At 40.2% G+C, this 20,654-nt stretch overlaps 2 protein-coding genes across 2 annotated transcripts in view; one reads left to right on the top strand and one right to left on the bottom strand.

Moving 5' to 3' along the window:
* fgf14 (fibroblast growth factor 14) overlaps positions 1-11,938 on the top strand; it is an 86,936-nt gene extending 74,998 nt beyond the window's left edge. Inside the window, exons 4-5 of the mRNA XM_039014352.1 lie at positions 9,430-9,628; positions 11,772-11,938. Of these exons, the coding sequence (XP_038870280.1) occupies positions 9,430-9,628; positions 11,772-11,938 (366 nt within the window). The remainder of the gene's footprint in view (positions 1-9,429; positions 9,629-11,771) is intronic.
* Positions 11,939-16,414: 4,476 nt separating this feature from the next.
* Positions 16,415-20,654, bottom strand: part of itgbl1 (integrin, beta-like 1) — a 119,526-nt gene continuing 115,286 nt past the window's right edge. Inside the window, exon 12 of the mRNA XM_039014351.1 lies at positions 16,415-16,780. Within this exon, the coding sequence (XP_038870279.1) occupies positions 16,692-16,780 (89 nt within the window). The 3' untranslated portion in view covers positions 16,415-16,691. The remainder of the gene's footprint in view (positions 16,781-20,654) is intronic.

Below are 20,654 nucleotides of genomic sequence, written 5' to 3'. Positions count from 1 at the left end.
TATTTGTTGTAATATACAGTTGAAGTCGGAAGTTTACATACACTTAGGTTGGAGTCATTAAAACTCGTTTTTCAACCACTCCAGAAATGTCTTGTTAACAAACTATAGTTTTGGCAAGTCGATTAGGACATCTACTTTGTGCATGACACAAGTACATTTTCCAACAATTGTTTACACAGATTATTTCACTTATAATTCACTTTATCTCAAATCCAGTGGGTCGGATGTTAAAAAATTCCAGAAAATGGTGCCATGGCTGTAGAAGCTTTTGATAGGCTAATTGACAATATTTGAGTCAATTGGAGGTGTACCTGTGGATGTATTTCAAGGCCTACCTTCAAACTCAGTGCCTCTTTGCTTGACATCATGGGAAAATCAAAAGAAATCAGCCAAGACCTCAGAAAGAAATTGTAGACCTCCACAAGTTTGTTTCATCCTTGGGAGCAATTTACAAACACCTGAAGGTACCACGTTCATCTGTACAAACAATGGTACGCAAGTATAAACACCATGGGACCACGCAGCCATCCTACCGCTTAGCAAGGAGACACGTTCTGTCTCCTAGAGATGAACGTACTTTGGTGCGAAAAGTGTAAATCAATCCCAGAACAACAGCAAAGTACCTATATCCACAGTAAAACGAGTCCTATATCGACATAACCTGAAAGGCCGCTCAGCAAGGAAGAAGCCACTGCTCCAAAACCGCCCTAAAAAAGCCAGACTACGGTTTGCAACTGCACATGGAGACAAATATCATACTTTTTGGAGAAATGTCCTCTGGTCTGATGAAACAAAAATAGAACTGTTTGGTCATAATGACCATCGTTATGTTTGGAGGAAAAAGGGGGAGGCTTGCAAGCCGAAGAACACCATCCCAACTGTGAAGCACGGGGGTGGCAGCATCATGTTGTGGGGGTGCTTTGCTGCAGGAGGGACTGGTCCTCTTCACAAAATAGATGGCATCATTAGGAGGAGAATTATGTGGATATATTGAAGCAACATCTCAAGACATCAGTCAGGAAGTTAAAGCTTGGTCGCAAATGGGTCTTCCAAATGGACACTGACCCCAAGCATACTTCCAAAGTAGTGGAAATGGCTTAAGGACAACAAAGTCAAGGTATTGGAGTGGCCATCACAAAGCCCTGACCTCATCCTATAGAAAATTTGTGGGCAGAACTGAAAAAGCTTGTGCGAGCAAGGAGGCCTACAAACCTGACTCAGTTACACCAGCTCTGTCAGGAGGAATGGGCCAAAATTCACCCAACTTATTCTGGGAAGCTTGTGGAAGGCTACCCAAAATATTTGACCCAAGTTAAACAATTTCAAGGAAATGCTACCAAATCCAAATTGAGTGTATGTAAACTTCTGACCCACTGGGAATGTGATGAAAGAAATAAAAGCTGAAATAAATAATTCTCTCTACTATTATTCTGATATTTCACATTCTTAAAATAAAGTGGTGATCCTAACTGACCTAAGACCGGGAATTTTTACTAGGATTAAATGTCAGAAATTGTGAAAAACTGAGTTTAAATGTATTTGGCTAAGGTGTATGTAAACTTACGACTTCAACTGTAAGTAAACTTGCTCTTTGTTTTCAATGCTGATTTGAATGTCATTGAGAAAACCGAGAAGTGTCAAAGATTTTTTCCCGCCAACATCCTTTCTGAATTTAATCCTTGAAATAATTATCTAGTTTTTCAAAAGTGTGTGTAATCTGATTACAATATTTTTGCTGTTAACGTAATGGATTACAGTTACCGTTTTTTTTGTAATCCCTTACATGTAATGGAATACATGTAATCCGTTACTTCCCATCTCTGCTTGTCGGTATGTTTGTCATTGGCAAGGACTAGGGAGTTATTTGGATAAAAAGTAGAGAGCTAAGCACAGGAGAAATCCTAGGGGAAAACCTGGTTCAGTCTGCTTTCCAATAGTCACTGGGAGACAAATTCACATTTCAGCAGTACAATAACCTGAAACACAAGGCCAAATATACACTGGAGTTGCTTAGCAAGATGACATTGAATGTTCCTGAGTGGCTAATTACAGTTTTGACTTAAATTGGCATGAAAATCAATGACAATACTTGAAAATGGTTGTCTAGCAATGATCAACAACCAATTTGACAGAGCTTGAAGAATTTATTGTGCAAATATTGTACTATCCAGGTGTGCAAAGTTCTTAGAAACTTACCCAGAAAGACTCACAGCTGTAATCGCTGCCAAAGGTGATTCTATTGACTCAGGGGGTTGAATACTTATCTAAACAAGATCGTTTTATATATATATATATATATATATATATATATATATATATATATATATATATATATATATATATATATATATGAATAATGAAGAAATATATATAAATATATATATATATTATAAAACTGTGAAAATGTTTCTTACACTTTGACATGACAAAGTATTTTGTGTAGAAAAATAATAATCAAATCAATTTTAATCCCACTTTGTAACATACCAAAATGTAGGAAAAGTCAAGGGGGTGTGAACACTTTCTGAAGTCACTGTAGCTAAGTTATCGTTACTCATTGTGTATTTATTCCTTGAGTTATTATTTTTTGTATTACCTTTCTATTTTTCTCTCTGCATTGTTGGGAATGAACCGTAAATTAACATTTGACTGTTAGTCTACACCAGCTGCATACGAAGGATGTGACAAATACAATTTGATTTTGTTCTCCTACTGTATGGGGACAGCCTTTTTCTTCATGCTTATTTCTCTTTCTGTTTTTCTCTTTCCCTCTCTTAATCTCCCCATTTTCTCTTTCACTCTTTCTCCCAACTCTCTATTTTTCTCTCTCTCTCGCTCTCTCTATATATATATATTACTCCCTCTCTCTCATTCATTCTGTGGTGAGTGGAGTGATTATGTTGGTCTGAGCGGTGCTGGCCCTCTGTCTGTGACCAAGGTCAATTATGGCTGCCCATTTAGAGCGCTGCGAATCAGGGTGCCGGGGAGTCACTGATGTGGAGAGGCAGGCAGGAGGATTGAGAGGGGAGACAAATCAACCGTTGTGTGCCTCAGAAATGATTCGATTTGCCGCGGGTGTAGAGGGGTGTGCCCCGACCTCATAACTCCCTGCCAATATCACCCTTCTCTTTCTAAACATGATCTCAAATCCAGGTGGATCTCCAGCAACAGCTAGCATTATACAGTGTACCCTGCCGAGTACATGTATGTTCCCTGATGAAGTTGCAGAACACTAGCCAAACAGTATTTGAGCTGTTAATTGGCCTTAGATAATTAATAGCACATTTTTCATCTGTGCCATCATTGGCTGCCTAAAGAAAACTGCAATAGCAGTCTATCTTGAAATGGATTTTGAAATGTATCAAACCATAATCTGTGTCTTTAACGTTTTGAAAGGGAATATGTCATATGTTGATCACAGGAGACATTTAATGCAATTACCCCAAAAAAACAAATCTGTTTCACTTGCCTCCGGTGTTGGTCCCTCATGTTCCTATTTACGTTGCTATAGGGAATGACCGCCACCGGTCCTTTTCTTTAAGAGCATATCACTATTCCGGAGCAACCCCTTCTCTGTTGCCATAGCAACCGAGTGCAAAGGTATGTGCCATGTTCTGCCCCCCACCACAAAAAGTAGAAAACAGAAGAAAAATAGAGAGAAGAGGAGAAGGGCCTGTCAAGGAAAGCACGGAGCCAGTAACTGACAGTGTGGACCAGAGGTTGTCTCTCCTTAATAAAGTTTGCAAGCTACAGCTCAAAGTCAAGACAGCCCCTGACACAGACTTATCACCTCATGGCTCATTTACAGGTTGTGGAGGTGAAATTAAGTAGAGCTTTCGATTACGCCCTCAGATATCGACCAAACTCACTAGACACACGCACAAACACCGAAAGCAATAAACTGGGAGGGCGTGCCGTGCACACCTGAAAAACAAGATGGATGTGCATGCCAACACCTTGACTGGTATATTAAATATCACAACAATGAAATTATAAATTGCTGTATTTCTATGTCTCTATCCTCAACTTAATTTCTGAATTTGTCAGTCTTCTCCGAAGCAATTTGGCACCAACGTTTTATATTTATGAACACAGCGTTATTATGGCCAGCTGAAGTGGACATCAATATTTTCTATCCAAGATTCAAAACAAGGCGTCAGAAATGAGGAGAGTGACGACGGCTTAGTTTCAGACTGCGATTTTTAAGCATCGCCTCGTGAATTTAATGAACATGTTTTAAAAAAAACAGAAAAGAGGACATATGTCTGTTTGGCTTTGTGCCCTTTCCCGAATACAATCATCTGAAAAAAAAAACTGAGTGTGATGAAAGGAAGACAACAGAGAAGCATTAAAAATCTCTACTGAAGCTGGAGATGCAATCAGCGCCCGAAGAGGAGTCGTTTGACTGCCTCGGAGTCATCTTCAAACCACTATGATTATCGGTGACTGACAGTGTTTGTACCCAAGAAACCTTCTCTCCCCCCCACTCTCCCCAAGTCACTCAAAAATCTGGGAACCTAGTTATATGAAAGTATTTGCATCCAAGAAACCTTCTCACTCACTTTGTTCAGCCGCTCTCGGGTGGTTGAAGAATCGCACGGTGTAAGTAATCAGCGCTCTCGGCTCAACATGGCCTGCCGCACAAGCGATCTCGTTGATAACAGTGACCAGTCAACCGGCAACGAGCCTTACCTGACGAGGAAGATGTGTAATTAATAACCTAATTGAAGTGACTCTGGGAACCGTGAAGGTAAAAACCTCTTTGGCTTTGTAATCGGCTCCGAGACATTAGTTTGGTTCTGAAAGCAACACAACACCGTTTTATAAGAAATGTTTTGACGAGTGTATGGGATCTGGTCCAAAAAAAGAGACACTTGGAGCCAGTTGAGCATGTGAAACTCCTGTTGCAAATGTGCTCATTGGTTGAATGGCACAGTCAAAAGTCACTGCTTCTTTTTGCATTCAGATCTGTTGTTTTGTTGTGTGGTACGGTACTCTCATATCGTGGTGCTAATACAGATACGTACTGTTATGCTCCTTCCGATTGATATCCCACCTCTTTTAGGTATGAGTATTATTTGACACTGTGGATTTATCCTTTGGCTGCATAGGATGAAGCCATGGAGCTTTTACTCACACTACTGCAAAAGTGGTCAGTATTGTAAAAGACTGTTCGTTCTCAACAACTTACCTGACTAAACAAAATTAAGGGCTAGATTCAATCCGTATTGTGGAAGATAAGCACTATAGAGTGATTGAAATTCCAAGCTAATTGCAGATTCAGCCGACAAATGCAGCGTTTACCATAAATGCAGTCTCCACAAATGGGGCCACATTGCCTTTAAATGTAAATCGTGCTATAGTGCTGATCTTCAGAGATATGGAATGAATCTAGGCCTAAATCAATACTCACTCCAATTAACTTCTACCTCAATCCATTATATTTTTGATAAGCTGTGTAGCTGATCTGTCCTGAGTCCTGTCAGTACAGTACAGCGTGTTAAAGACTGTGCTTTCCCCCGATACCCCTGGAAACGGGAAGAGACAGGCACTGCCTCTCTGACATCTTGCACATGATAAGCGGTCCTTTGGAAGGAGACTGCTGACACGCCATGAATCTGAGGACGCGCGTCGCCAAATGAGGATGGAATTTTGCCTCATGTAGTTCAGAGAGTATTGTATTTTTTTTCATATTAAACATGCCTGTCAGGCATCATAAAGTGTTTTTTTTTGCACATGACCTGCCGTTGCCACAATAACCACCCAAAAATTTAGAAAAAAAGTGACAGGAAATGAGCATTGCATCTATGTGCTACTTTAGAGGGAACCTAACGTAGCAGCCTTAAAATAAATGCCTGAAACTAGATCTACTACATACTGGTCTTGACGAGAAGGAAAAAAACTGTCGGGGGAGGTTCTCTTCTTCACTTTTCAACCAATCCAGTGAATGTGGAGGAGGAGTTAAGATGGAGCTGAAGTCTCTTGCTTGGGCGATGCGTTTTCAGGTTGTCTAACTAGCATAAATACCAGAGGAAAGCCCATCCAGAGAAAAGGCGCTTCACTCTCTGTTATTGCACTGTGTGATTCCATTTGCGTCAATATGATTGGCAAGACACACACACTGCAGTTTGGGCTGCAGAAACTCCGATGTGTGGCACACAATGCTTTCCTGACTGCAGCGCGGCAGCACTAACTTTCAATGCCAGACACAGGAACACAGGAAATCAACCGCCAAAATGCATTCAGAAGCTACTGGCTGCGATTACTGTCCGGTCCCGACCCATGTTTTAGCTAGCCTCGTTCGTGCCTGCGGGCCTTCGTTAAGTTTTCAATGCCGTTCGAGATTCTGTACAGATTATTACAGCATAGGTGTGACGACCTTTGCATGTTGTCTTGAAAATGCACACTTTATATGGTTACATAAGAAGACATTTATAGTTACAGTTACCTCAAAATGTGTTACTAATTTTAAGGTTGAATGTTACATTAGTTTGTAACATAGCCTTAACTTTAGGCTATTTACTGTTTTACAAAAGCAGTTTGTGCTCAGTAGGTAGTTGGCTAGCCTTAGCAATTCAAAAGACACAGTTAGCTAGATAGCTAGTGCTATTAAAATCATATATTGATTCGAACTGTTCCTAATACCGATGCTGACATTCATGATTAGATGACCGCCGAATCGAACCACAGAGAACGAGAAACTAAGATGTTTGTGTCAAAATTGAAGCCCACATACTGGTCGTTTCTAGCATTCACTCGTGAGACATTCAGCGATTTCATTATCGTTTAGTCAACGTGTATTGTATAATTCACTGGTCAACATTACTAATTGAGTCAACTTCTCAACATTTTCTGACTAGTTGACTAAATCATGGTATCTCAACATTTTCTGTTGAATTTACTATTTTTCAGTTGAATTGACTTATTGACTTATTGACTTAAAATTAGCTGAAACAACTAAAAGGCTAAATACGTTTTTACAGTGTAGGATGGCAGTGTAAACACAGCCTATGAGTCTTAAGTTATTTCCTCAGTGTTACAAGCATGACACAAGGGATATACAGCATTAGCGCTACTAGCAGCTCTCGCTAACCAACTGAGCCGGTTAAGTTCATCGGGTCTGTATGCAGTCAATGGAATCCCTCTGAGTGTTCAATTAAGGAGACTGGAAGCTCTCCAAATACAGCTACCAGCCTGTGCCTGCCTTACCTAATGCAATTTCATCTGATTGAGCCAGTCATTAATAAGTCCCCCAAAGTGTCACTTAGTCGTCGTCATCGGCCCCGACTGGTTGTTAAGCCCTGACAAGAGCTATTTAACACAGTACTTATTAACCTGCTATTACTCGATGATGGGGTGCGTCGTCGGAACTACACACTCACCCCATAAATAATCCCCAGGGTGAAGCTGTGGGAGTTATGAGCAAACACCTAAACGGTGGAAAGACCACGTAATATTTATTAACTACATCAAGTCCCACTCATAAATGCCTAGCGAGGGGAAATAGCAGGGAAGAAGATTAAACGTCAGAGAGAAATTGGGATTTGAGGGTCTCTTTTTGTGGCTCAGACCCGTTCAAATAATTTGCTGCTCTGGCTGGATAGGTGTGAGCTAGTAGTGGGGTCTCTTACATTGACCTATGCAATCATGTCAGCGACAAATCAACTCTTAAGGAATAGAGGGAGGAAGGAAGGAAGGATACATTTTGGAATTATTCAAACAGGGCCTTTGTGGGGGGTGCTGAATAACTCCTCCAACCAGAACTACTTGAGGCATGACCAGGCGTTTATTAATACACCCCAATGAAAACCCCAATGTGGGACCGATAATGTGGAAAGCTCTTTATTACCCTCCAGTTCTCTTCAGTTGAATGAGATAAATGGGGGTAAAGCGGAGATGTGGTGTTCATTTGTCATTGACAAAAAAGGGGTGTGTGAAAGATGGTGAGGTCCCTGGATTAGCTAAAAGGTTGTTTGCACAAAGTATTACAGATGTAATGAGTGTATTTTCATGACTCTTTATTGGGTGTTTGCTAGCACAGCATACACACAGATATAATCTAGCTAGTGTAACAATTTGAGGCAACTAGGCATATATGTAGAATGTAGAATGGCACCGGAGGAGATGGCTGCCGTTTTACGGGCTCCTAAACAATTGTGACCGGATTCAGGAAACTAGTCATATGTCGAAAGTCACGACTTCATAGGAGAGCCATTTGAATGTATTTTATTTATTTTTTTATCAAAATGCGTATTTTGGCAGAAATGCCTTCTCGAACATGTGATCTTTCATGTGCCTTAATAACAAACTTGTATGCCATCTGTAAATACAAATAAAATTGTTAAATCACTAGCCTTGTTGGTTAAACCACAGAAAAAGAGAGCAACCTTCCCACTAGCCATGATTGGCTGAGATAATGAGAGGGCTGGACATGCAGAGAGATGAGTTCGGATCGGTCTGCCACATTCAGGGCTTCTGAATATTTGAGCTCGTCAGTCTGTTTTGGTAATCGTGTCGAACGTGGCTTTTTTTTAAACGTATTGTGTAGTGGAGCTGCATAAAATTTGTCTTTGTGACCTCTGGATATGGCTACATGTTCAAACATGAATGATGTTCATATGCTTCATTGTTTTTTGCACAAAGGCTTTGTGTCTCAAATCATATCTTAATACATAGTACACTTCTTTTCCCAGAGCCATATGTGATAGTGAACCAGATAAGTGTAGTGAACTATATGGGGAATAGGGTGTTACCTTTACCTATGCTTCGAGACCCAAATGGAACATACATTATATTTCTTATAAGAACAAGATACATCATGTTTTTAAGAACTTGACTTTTTAAAGTTTTATTGTACAAATTATAAATTACAAGTGGGGATACAGGTGTGGAGAGGAGAGAACGTTGGAAGGGTACCCAGCAAACTGGGAAAAATCCCATAAAATTAAAGATTCCCATTAAGTTGTAGTTACGGTTTTATCTAACATTAGGACAACATCCCAAAAGCATTCAAATAATGTTTTTGATGAAAATGTTTTTCTTTTCAGTTTTAAATGAAATATCCTTGGAATGTTCTCCAAACATTCACTAAAATGTTGTGCACAGCTGTAACAGCCACCGCAGAACATTCCCCGAACATTCTCATTAGGTTTCCAGGTAAGGAACAGACTAAATTTGTTCTGGGAACGTTCTTGCAAGACAAACTTTGTATAATGATAAACACAACTGGACAGTTTTTGTGTTATGAGAACAACGTAACAAATGTTCTGGCAACTTTCACAGAACCAATTTTGGTTTGCTGGGTAAACTATGGGATTGAACCCGGTCACCGATGGGGAGTTATACATGTATTGAGAGCGGGGACCATTACCACTTAGCCATGGCTCTGCCACATAGACATGATACTTAACCTGTCTTCTGTCTTTGCAGGAACTCTTTACGGCAGAATGCAAGTTCAAAGAGTCTGTGTTTGAGAACTACTATGTGATCTACTCGTCGATGCTGTACAGGCAACAGGAGTCAGGGAGAGCTTGGTTCCTGGGGCTCAACAAAGAGGGCCAAGCCATGAAGGGGAATCGAGTGAAGAAAACAAAACCAGCTGCTCACTTCCTGCCCAAGCCATTAGAAGGTATGCCAACACCACATTCTGAGTTTGATTTGTTTTCATTAGAAAATAACTGTTTCAGGGGCATTAGAGCAGTATAAGCAAGAGAGCAGCAAATATAGTTTTTGTTGTTTTGTGATGAGAGGCAGTATATTGAACTAAAAAGTAGGGCATTTATATCTGCTAGACTTCTTTCAAGGATAACCTTTGCAAAACATAAGTCTTTACCTTCTACTGTATATGAACATTTCTTCCTGGCTGAGATCAACGACTAGGGTTGCAAAGCTAGTAATTTACCAAAGTTAAACTTCTGTAATGTTGGTAACTAACAGGTAATCTATGGCAATCTATGGTAACGTTGGTAATTTATATTTGAATTTTAAAAAATGCATTCATGTATAGTATTATCACATATAAAGGATATTTCATGCTGAAAACCTCATATTAAACCCCAATGGTATTCACTAAGTTGAATGATTTTTATTTAGGATAATGTTTTACAGCTTTGACATTCTATTTCTTATTTTAAAATCATCTTATTTGATTTTTTAAAATATAAACTGTTGTGTTGTGTCAGGTTGGCTAGATATCCTTTTAGTGGAGGACCATTCTTGATATACGCTGGAAACTGTTGAGCGTGAAAAACCCAGCAGTGTTGCAGTTCTTGACACAAACCGGTGCGCCTGGCCCGTTCAAAGGCACTTCGATCTTTTGTTTTGCCCATTCACCCTCTAAATGGCACACATACACAATCCGTGTCTCAATTGTCTCAAAACTAAATTTTAAAAAATCCGTTAACCTGTCTCCTCCCCTTCATCTACACTGATTGAAATGGATTTAACAAGTGACATTAATAAGGGATCATAGCTTTCACCTGGATTCACCTGGTCAGTCTATACCTATATGGCATGTAATGTCCATAATGCTTTGCACACTCAGTGTATTTGACATGTGATAAGGTCACACAGAGGGCCAGAGATAATTACAGACACCTGTGATAATCCGAAGTACCCAAAAAGGCGAAAGTTACAAAACTTCAAAAGTTTCCAGTAATATACCTTCCCTTTGCAACCCTACTACGTATTGTTGGTACCAAGTTTATGCCTCATGTCAGAGGTGTCAAACGTATTATATGTATGGGCTAACTATGAGGCGGGGTTTATGTATATATCACGAGAATCTTACACAAGTCATAAACATGTAAGCCATCACATGCCTGCAGGTTCACAATACCACATTTCATCCTCCACACCCCTCGGAATGACCATCCCACACCTAGACCCTGTCACGGTAGTGTCTTTAGACGGAACAAGTCTATCTGATCATGCCCCCTTTACTGTTAATCCTGCCCTGAGTAACCACCCACCGCTACACTGAAGGATGGTTATCTTCCCCTTGACATATCATTTATATTTATCATTCCCATCCATAATTCACAGGTTGGCATATAGCACAGAGGGGAAGGGACAAGCCCTGTCTTTGCGGCCATGAAATGTTGATGCTTTATGGTGCGTCTACACTCTCCTCCCCTCCCTGACTGATTTTTGTCCATTATTTAAACATGGAAGCCTCCAGGAACCTGTACTGCACTGTCGTGACAGTGACACAGCTGCAGTGCAGGGAGAGTAAAGTGCAGGATCATTTGGGAGGTTCCCACTGCTCATTTTGCATAAAGGCTTTTGGCCACATTTAGATTGGGGTCTGTAGAAAGGAGAGGGAGATATATACATTTTTTTTTAAATTGAACCTTTACTTAACTATGGCACCAGCCACAGGCTAAATAATGTGTTAGACACTTTTTTGGTCTTTTTCACCCCCTTTTGCCCCTTTTGGTGTGGTCTGGAATGATTTCCAAAAAACAAATAGAAGCCTCTGCATCAACAAGACTTAAAACGGATTAAATCATTCATGCTAGCAGTCATTAGTGAAAAAGGAGCCATGTGGTTAGTTTTACAAGTTATTTGACTGAAAAGAGGAGAAATAAGACTTATTTTGCCCTGGGTTTTACTAAATCTTCCTCCTCTCCTCCATTCTCTCCCTTTCTTCTTTTCTCTCCCTTTTTCTTACACTCTCTATCTCTCTCCCTACCCGCTCCCTCTTTTTCCCTCTCACCCTTTCCTTGCCTCCTTATCTCCTCCCTTCTCTTTATTATCTCTCTCCCTCACAGTTGCTATGTACAGAGAGCCATCGTTGCATGATGTAGGAGAGACCAAAGCGCCCAAAACAGCCGTCCTTCCCAGTAAAAGCACAACCGAGCCCCCAGTGATGAACGGAGGCAAACCAGTCAGCAAGCCTACTACTACTACTGCTACTGCTGCTAAGCCCCCCACATAGCCACAATTCACCTGGTGTGTGTGTGTGTGTGTGTGCGTGCGTGTGTGTGTGTGTGTGTGTGTGTGTGTGTGTGTGTGTGTGTGTGTGTGTGTGTGTGTGTGTGTGTGTGTGTGTGTGTGTGTGTGTGTGTGTGTGTGTGTGTGTGTGTGTGTGTGTGTGTGTGTGTGTGGCGGGATGGAGGGAGGGAGAGACGTACATAATGGAGTCAGGGATTTTCCCTACCAGACTCCAAACCTGCACCCTCTTTCTTCTGTGGATTAGATCCAGGCAATCTCTCTGTCCTTCCTTCCTCCCTTTCTTCTTCTCCTCTCTCTCTTTCTTTCTCTTTAACTAATCAATGGGGGATCGATGCAGAAGGGTGGTCGCCCCCGCCCCCACCCCCCAAACCAGAAGGAAGAGTGACTCTGACAATGGAATCCGTAAAAATTATGTGTGTTTCACGGCCACATGTGATACCTTGCTTGCTGACGGTAACCCAAGACCACCCCCTCCACATATATGCCCTGTTGCAACGGTGTGTGCGATTAAGATCTATTTTCTATACCACAGTGCACCAGCTATGTTCTGGGGTAGATGCTTTACACATATAGTAAAAAAGAAAATGGACTGCTGTCTTCTACTTTTTACAAGTACGTTCCCGTCTCTTTCTCTTTCTATTCTCACATTTTTCTCTTTGTTGAGTAACTTAGAAAAAATACATTTTGCAGGGGCGGTGTGTGGTTTTGTAATACACGCATTCACGCCGATGTATACTCAACACACACAGACACATTGACACTGAAATACACTCTTCTTTCCATACACAACACATACACACACAAGAAAAAAGATGCCACCGGTGGCTTGGTTCCAGGGAGTCATTTAGGAAGTCTGGTGTTTGGGAAGCACTACAGACACGCACACACACACACACACACACACACAGCATCTACGTCGAGGGCAGAGTCAGAGTCTCAGGCTGCGTGTTGCTTTTTTAGAGCTCAAGAAAGAAAGACTGGAGGATAGCTCACACAATCATAGCTGATGAAGTGCTAATTACCCCCACTGCAATCAATGCGAGGAGCCCACACACACACATACAGACACAGATGTGCGTGTGTGTTGGAGAACGCTTTAACAAGTGGTGTATAGGTGTATACATATCACAATCCGATCCCACCAGTGGTGAGCTCTGCCTCATCCGGTCGGGAAATAGGAACCTGAAATCTATTTTTCTTAAATTCTTATTTCTGAGCAAGGGCTCTAGGAATATCTATAGGCCTTGTAGGCCACAGTCCCTCACTGGCTGATTTCTCTGAACAACGGGCTAGGCTAGTGGCTTAGACTAAATGGTTCAAGCCCAACGGCGGCAGCCATTTTACATTCACATTTACTCGAGGTTCGGCTGCATCCCCATTTTGTTCGGCAAACTAAAGCATGGTCAAGGTTAGTATTGTGTTCTATTTTTCTTGCAGAAGCAATGCAAGAGATGGCTTATATTATACAATTTTCACTGTAAAAAAAAAAAAAAGATGATACATATTCTGAGATATTACGAGAGGATTTTCTCCTAGCTCAGCATGAAGAGTCCAGTATCGCTCATCTTGGCCTATTACGTGCCTGTTTAGACCTTGATCCCCAGCATGCAAATACATATATCCAGTCACGACTGGGCCTAAGTTGTCTCACCCACCAAACACATCCAATAAAGACCTAGCAGAATATTCACTCAACAACCTTTACAGCTGACAGAGATTGATTCATAAAATGACCAAAGTATCCAAGAAGCCAGAACGATACCACAGTTGTTGCTGTGTAGTACAACGCCAACAGCAGCCGATTGCATTCTGATTCGATTTTCCTTTCTCCGATTTTGCTTTTTTCCCACTGTGATTTACCATATGGTTCATTTTCACAAAAATAATCCCATTGACGAATTGATTCTCTGCTGGCCTTCTTGCTGAACCTTTGAAAGGTCTTGATTGATGTCATTTTTGGATCTTGTGTTCGTATGAATCAAGGTTTTGGGATACCTAGAAACATTTACATGCATGTTTTTCCACATAGGACTATGGCAGAGTTCCCCAACTGGCGGCCCGCGGGCCAAATTGTGGTTTTATTTGGCCCCCCCAAGTTTCCTGAGCACAAAAAAATGTCAACGTTGTTGTTGGACATAAAAGACTGTAAAAACCACCAGGAAATCAGCTCAGAGTGATTTTAATTTGGGAAATCTGTTCCTAAGTATTCACCCGCATAAAAGATAGACACGTGATCGCATACACATGTAAGCAAGGTTTGAATTATATCTGTTTGGGCTTCTTGCAGTCTATTTGGAATCGACTAATTATTTGTCATTATGTTCCGGCCCCCGTGGCTGAATCTAGTTGGTGATCCCTGGACAATGGGTTAAGGGAAAGGTACTGTTCAGACCAATGCTAGTGAGGAGTTGTTTGGAAATTGTTCGGGACTCGAATTAGCATGTCGTTAGGCACACGCCTACTTCCACTGGAGCTACTTCACCGCACTTTCTGTTCGGAGTCCTGATCTGATCATGACTGTTAGCAATGTATCAACCGTTATCTGAATCTATCAGCTGATTTAATTCTGAACTTGACTTACTGGATTCTATTGAAAGCTAATATTTAGAATGTTGATAAGTAGACCGAAGCTACTTTATGCTGCTAAAATTGGAAAAAATATATTAAGAGATTTATTTGCTGATATAATTTTACAGTTTATTGGTATTTTAAGTCCCTATTTTCTAGAGGATGTTGAAGCACGTTTACTAGTTAGACTTAAAAACACGTGTCTGTACAAAGCTACATTGATGCTATTATAACAATGCCGTGATATACAGCACAAAGGAGCTGAAATAATACTTTTTTTCTTTAGGGCTGGTGTCCCCTCCACATTACACCCAGTCTGAATCCCAAATGGCACCCTATTCCTTACATAGTGCTCTATGGGCCCTGGTCAAAAGAAGTGCACTAAATAGGGAATATGGTGCAATTTGGGATGCAGCTCCAGTAATTTCTCTACATCATAATGAACTCTACATGCTGGGCTACGCAAGCCCCTGCAGACCAGTTGACTGGTTCTTCGAAAGCTGAACTTTATTTTTGTAAATGACTGTGTAAATGTCTCTCTAGCCGCCATCTTGTTTTTTTTGGTTTCTTTGTTTGTTTCGTTCCTACTGTATATGGGTCGTGCGTGATGTTGTTTTCCAGATCTTTCCCGAACTGTTTATTTTCAGTTTTCTCCCTCTGTCAACTAGTTTGTCAAAAAGTAGTTGGAGAGGTTTTACTTTTGCTTTTGTCCTTTTTCTCATCTTTTGCATGGGGAGAGGATGGCATTGATGGGCTGCATGTAGTAGGCTATGTGTATCAAGAACTGTTGGTATGTACTTCTAATTTTACATACATATATATGCTACGAGTTTGTCTGCACTGTACAGTTTGTTTGTTGTATACATATATACAACATATTGAATCAAATATTTATATAAAGGTGTGACTGTAATGTCAGTAACATTAATGCAATATAGTGTGCAGTATATTATTGCACCTGTCATTTTGATGGGATAAATAAAACGAAAGGTTGGCTAGTACTAAAAAGCATGAAAAGGCCAAAGTAGAATTATTTACTTTACATTTTTTTCTTTACTACTTCCTATCAATCATGTTTTCAGGTAGAGGTTGGGCTCTCGAGTCAAAGAAACTCACATCCCCTGAAACCACCTCCTGAAGTTACATGAATACCCAGCATGGCACTATAGAGCTATGTGTGTTTTCTGTTCTTTTTTCGGACACGGCATTTGAACGTTTTCATGACATGGTGTTCACGAGTAAGGGGGAATTGCCATGCATTGATTGACCGGTTGTAGAAGATTATGATGGTCGTGATAGTTTTCAGCGATAATAGGCACTATTAAAACGATTTATATTTAAATATATACAATTGCAAGTGTGCCACTTGGAGATATGTATGTCATGTTATAACAGATTTACACCCACGTATGATTATGGTATTTTCATTGTTTCCATGTAAAAATGTTGTGTCACGCGGCACATTCAATGTTTCATCATTACAAAATAAATAAAACGCTCAAACGATACTCTTGACTTGAGTGCAGGGTGTTCTTTGAGGCCAACTTGTCAGGAAGCACTTTTAACCCAAAAAACACACCACTGGTGACACAGACCACTGGTGACACACACACACACGCACACACACACACACACACATACACACACACACACACACACACACGCACACACACACACACACACACACACACACACATGTATTCATATTAATAATAAAACATTTATCCTTTTGTTTTCAATGTTTGGATTCTGTTTATGTACCTGCATCTTATTGTGTGTAGCTTTCTGGAATATGTAAATGTGTAGCTTTCTGGAATATGTAAGCATTCTTACAGAAACAATTGTCATACATATAGTTGTATTGGAAACATATAAAGGGTTACATGGTAAGGTCTTCTAAAGAGAAAAAACATATTTTGGCTACAAAAGTTTTTTTCTTGCATACAAAAAAAGAAAATAGTTTTAATAAAGATTATTTGTAACCAGTACAATGAATGCCGTTATACAAGTGATATGCAGAAATCTGAATGAAGAATTACATCCCAGTTTGGTTGACTTCTTTTTTATCCTCCTCTCCATCGCTCTCTCATTCCTCTCCTCCCTTTGGTGTTTCACACCTTTTCTGACAGCACAGTCTCTTTGTATAGCTACTGAAATGTTCTGTAGTGTTAGTATTCAGCTCCCACCCAGATCTCACAGGCATTCCCCGTCCAGCCATCCCAGCAGTCGCAGTTGCCGCAGTTGCACATCCCATTCCCTGCAATAAGAGGTAAGAGGAGAAACCGTAAAGCGACAGAGCCACCTGACCCATCATGCCTGCCTGAGCTTTCTTAACTAGGTTCCTGAACCCCCTGACATAGTTCCACGATGGGGGCTCGAGCTAGGCTGAGCTATGGGTATGCTCTAGAGTGGGATTACATTCTTGGTGTGAATTTATTATATGACGCCATTATATAAGGCTCAATCTGAGTCAAAGACAAAAGTATTGAAGTAAAAAGACAATGTGTGTGTGTGGTATAAAATATTGAGACCGCCTGCCTGACGGACCATCAACACAGTGAAATGGTCATAGGAAATCATTATATTTTTGGCCTTAATATTGAGGCCTATAGCTTAGGGAGTTTCGCTGTGTCGACAAGAGAACACAGGGGAAATTTGTGTTATTTTGAGCAAGTCTGGTCATGCAGTGGGCGATTTCACTGGGCTGCGGGCAGGGCAGATCAGGGCAGGACAAATCACCTCATCTAGACTCTCAGAAGTGGAGTGGTGTTGTGTGTCATGCCTCTGAGTTGGGCATTAAAGCAGGGATAGATGGGAATGGTGTTATACTGAATGGAGAAACCAAAATATTTGTGTTGTGCTGTATTTGACATTGTATCATTCAAAAAACGTTCACACATTGAGAATCCCCCCCCCCCCCCCCCCATCTTAAAACTACAGGTACACGTGGCTCTGGATGGTCTGTCTAGAAAACAGATTGTGACACGTCTGGGGGATAGCCCCGACCAAGACTCAAACCCATGTTTGAACCCAAGTCCCTGCGACTGTCAGTCCAACACCTTAACCACCAAGAGGTCTGTAATTTTTACAAGGTCCTTAGGTGTTGTCCTAAGGTCACTACAATACAATTAAAGACCTACATGATTACACAAGCAATGTAAAACTGTGTCCACTGCATTGTGCTATATTCCCTTAAAGTGATTTACTGGAATGACTATTCAAAAACACAACCAAACATTGAAGTTATTTTCGGGAACACAAATCCGACAAAAGACAATTAGATGTTTCTAATGTTGACTCTAGGTTCTAATTTGTGTCACAGGTTTGCACCCTCGTTTCTCTCTAGGCTCAAAGGGTGCCAGCACTATCATCCTTGGGGCATGAAATGAACCAGCAGGCATTCCTAATCCATTGAATTTTCCACATCACTCTTGAATTGTATGCATAATGTGAATCTCCTGCTTTGAACAATCCATAAAATTCCCACATGGGGAATAACTCATCCACAAACTTAGCAGACAGATGTTTGCGTGGTTCTAATTATAAAATATTGAGTGCATTGCACTGCTACCTTGGGAAGGGGGGGAGTAATCAAATAATTACTAATGTTTGTTTTCATTTGCATAAACCCCCTTCCCCACTTTTTGAGAAGTCAGTGAAACATGAAAAAAAAACAAGATTTCAATCATCCTCATGTATATGCTAATTGTGACATATGCCCTAATCATTAATATGCTAAACAGCGACATTTAACCAACATATTTATGAACTCCCTTTGTCCTCTCGCATTTTTCTCACTCGTTTTTAATGAATGTTTGTGTGAATTCTGTGGTTACAGCATTGCTTTGAGTGACACTACGACTGACACAGGAGTCATGAATCCAATAAGAGAAGTATCTCCTAAACAGCTGTCCAACTGCCCTGAGGAAATATTAATGGGAGACCAACTCGCTCCCACTTGAAATGAAGTGCAGCTTATAAAGGATTCATAAAGCCTTCATAAACACGACATAAATGTGTTACAAATCATCTATAAACGTAAGTCATGCTCTATAAAGGGTTCATAAATGTGGCATAACTGTGACATAACCACCAATGTCAAATGTGACATAACCCACTAAGACAAATATAGGTGGCATAAGCACCTCTTAATAAAGGCCTTATAAATAACATTTATTTGAGGCTTCACAAAGCATATATAACCCTGTCATGCATCTTGGTAGAGCATTGCAATGCCAGGATAGTGGTTTTGAATCCTGGAATCACACATATGTAAAAATGTATTCACGCATGGCTGTAAGTTTGCTTTGGATAAAACTGTCTGCTAAATTGTATATATTATATTATATTACTCTAAAAAATTCTAGGATGGCCCAACCTCTTTCTCTCTTGGGATCATAGTCAATATTGGACCTGACCTCAACCTTCCTCAAAACTTTGATAGGGCCTTTATTTGGCCTTTGAACATGGTTTTAAACCCAAATTTAATTCAAATGTCACTTAAATATGAACAAATAAGCATTATTGTTAATGTTTAGACAATTATGTTTCATATATCATGAATAAATCCAGGTTATTGACACTTTTCTACTATTATGTCGGGGAACATTATTTTCGCATTTTTTCGAAATTCCGTGACCCGGAAGTACTATTTTAGTGACGAGATGCTGATCATGTAAGGAGTTCGCAAATCAAATGACTATTTGTGGTGCCACTGGACTGCGGAAAACAAGTAACTTAACCTTTATTTATTGCAATTTCAATTTGTTTGTAGTAGTTTAGTTAGATACTGTAGCTACCTCAATCGTTATTTCAAATAAAATAAAAATATATTTAAAATATAAAAAATATATTTGGTGACTTCACAGCAATTGCTAGCTAGCCGAAATGTAGCTAGCTAGCAGGCTCAGTTAAATAAGGGACAGATTGAAATGCACTGGTATTTGGTAATTGGTATTTTATTAGGATCCCCATTAGCTTTTGCAAAAGCAGCAGCTACTCTTCCTGGGGTCCACACAAAACATGAAACGTCACACAAAATGACATAATACAGAAAATCAATAGACAAGAACAGCTCAAGGACAGAACTACATAAAAATGTTTTTAAAGGCACACGTAGCCTACATATCAATGCATACACACAAACTGTCTAGGTCAAATATGGGGAGAGGCGTTGTGCCGCGAGGTGTTGCTTTATCTGTTTTTTGGAAACCAGTTTTGCTGTTTATTTGAGCAATATGGGATGGAAGGAAGTTCCATGCAATTAGGGCTCTATATAATACTGTACGCTTTCTTGAATTTGTTCTGGATTTGGGGACTGTAAAAAGACCCCTGGTGGCATGTCTAGTGGGATAAGTGTGTGTGTCAGAGCTGTGTGTAAGTTGACTATGCAAACAATTTGGGATTTTCAACATATTGATGTTTCTTCTAAAAAGAAGTAAGTCAACTCTTAGCCAAGAGAGACTGGCATGCATAGTATTTATATCAGCCCTCTGATTACAATGAAGAGCAAAACGTGCCGCTCTGTTCTGGGCCAGCTGCAGCTTAACTAGGTCTTTCCTTGCAGCACCGGACCACACGACTGGACAATAATCAAGATTAGACAAAACTAGAGCCTGCAGAACTTGTTTTTTGGAGTGTGGTGTCAAAAAAACGGAACATATCTTTATTGCAGACCTCTCCCCATCTTTACAACCATTGATGTTGCTTCTTTATTCAGAACAACAGTTTTCAGCTGTGCTAACATAATTGCAAAAGGGTTTTCTAATGATCAAGTTGCCTTTTAAAATGATCAACTTGGATTAGCTAACACAATGTGCCATTGGAACACAGGAGTGATGGTTGCTGATAATGGGCCTCTATACACCTATGTAGATATTCCTTAACAAATCTGCCGTTTCCAGCTACAATAGTCATTTACAACATTAACAATGTCTACACTGTATATCTGATCATTTTAATGGACCAAAATGTAATTTTCTTTCAAAAACAAGGACATTTCTAAGTGACCCCAAATGTTTTAACGGTAGTTCAACCTCCCCCATAAGCATGTCTGTGTCTTCTATAGATGTTATATCCTTGTATTGCTTCTGCTGTATCATCAAAATAATTATCTCAGTGAGTTCAGAAAT

This window comes from Salvelinus namaycush, chromosome 19 (genome assembly GCF_016432855.1).
Source record: "Salvelinus namaycush isolate Seneca chromosome 19, SaNama_1.0, whole genome shotgun sequence".
Classification (NCBI taxonomy): Eukaryota; Metazoa; Chordata; class Actinopteri; order Salmoniformes; family Salmonidae; genus Salvelinus; species Salvelinus namaycush.
This window is presented reverse-complemented; position numbering and strand designations above follow the sequence as displayed.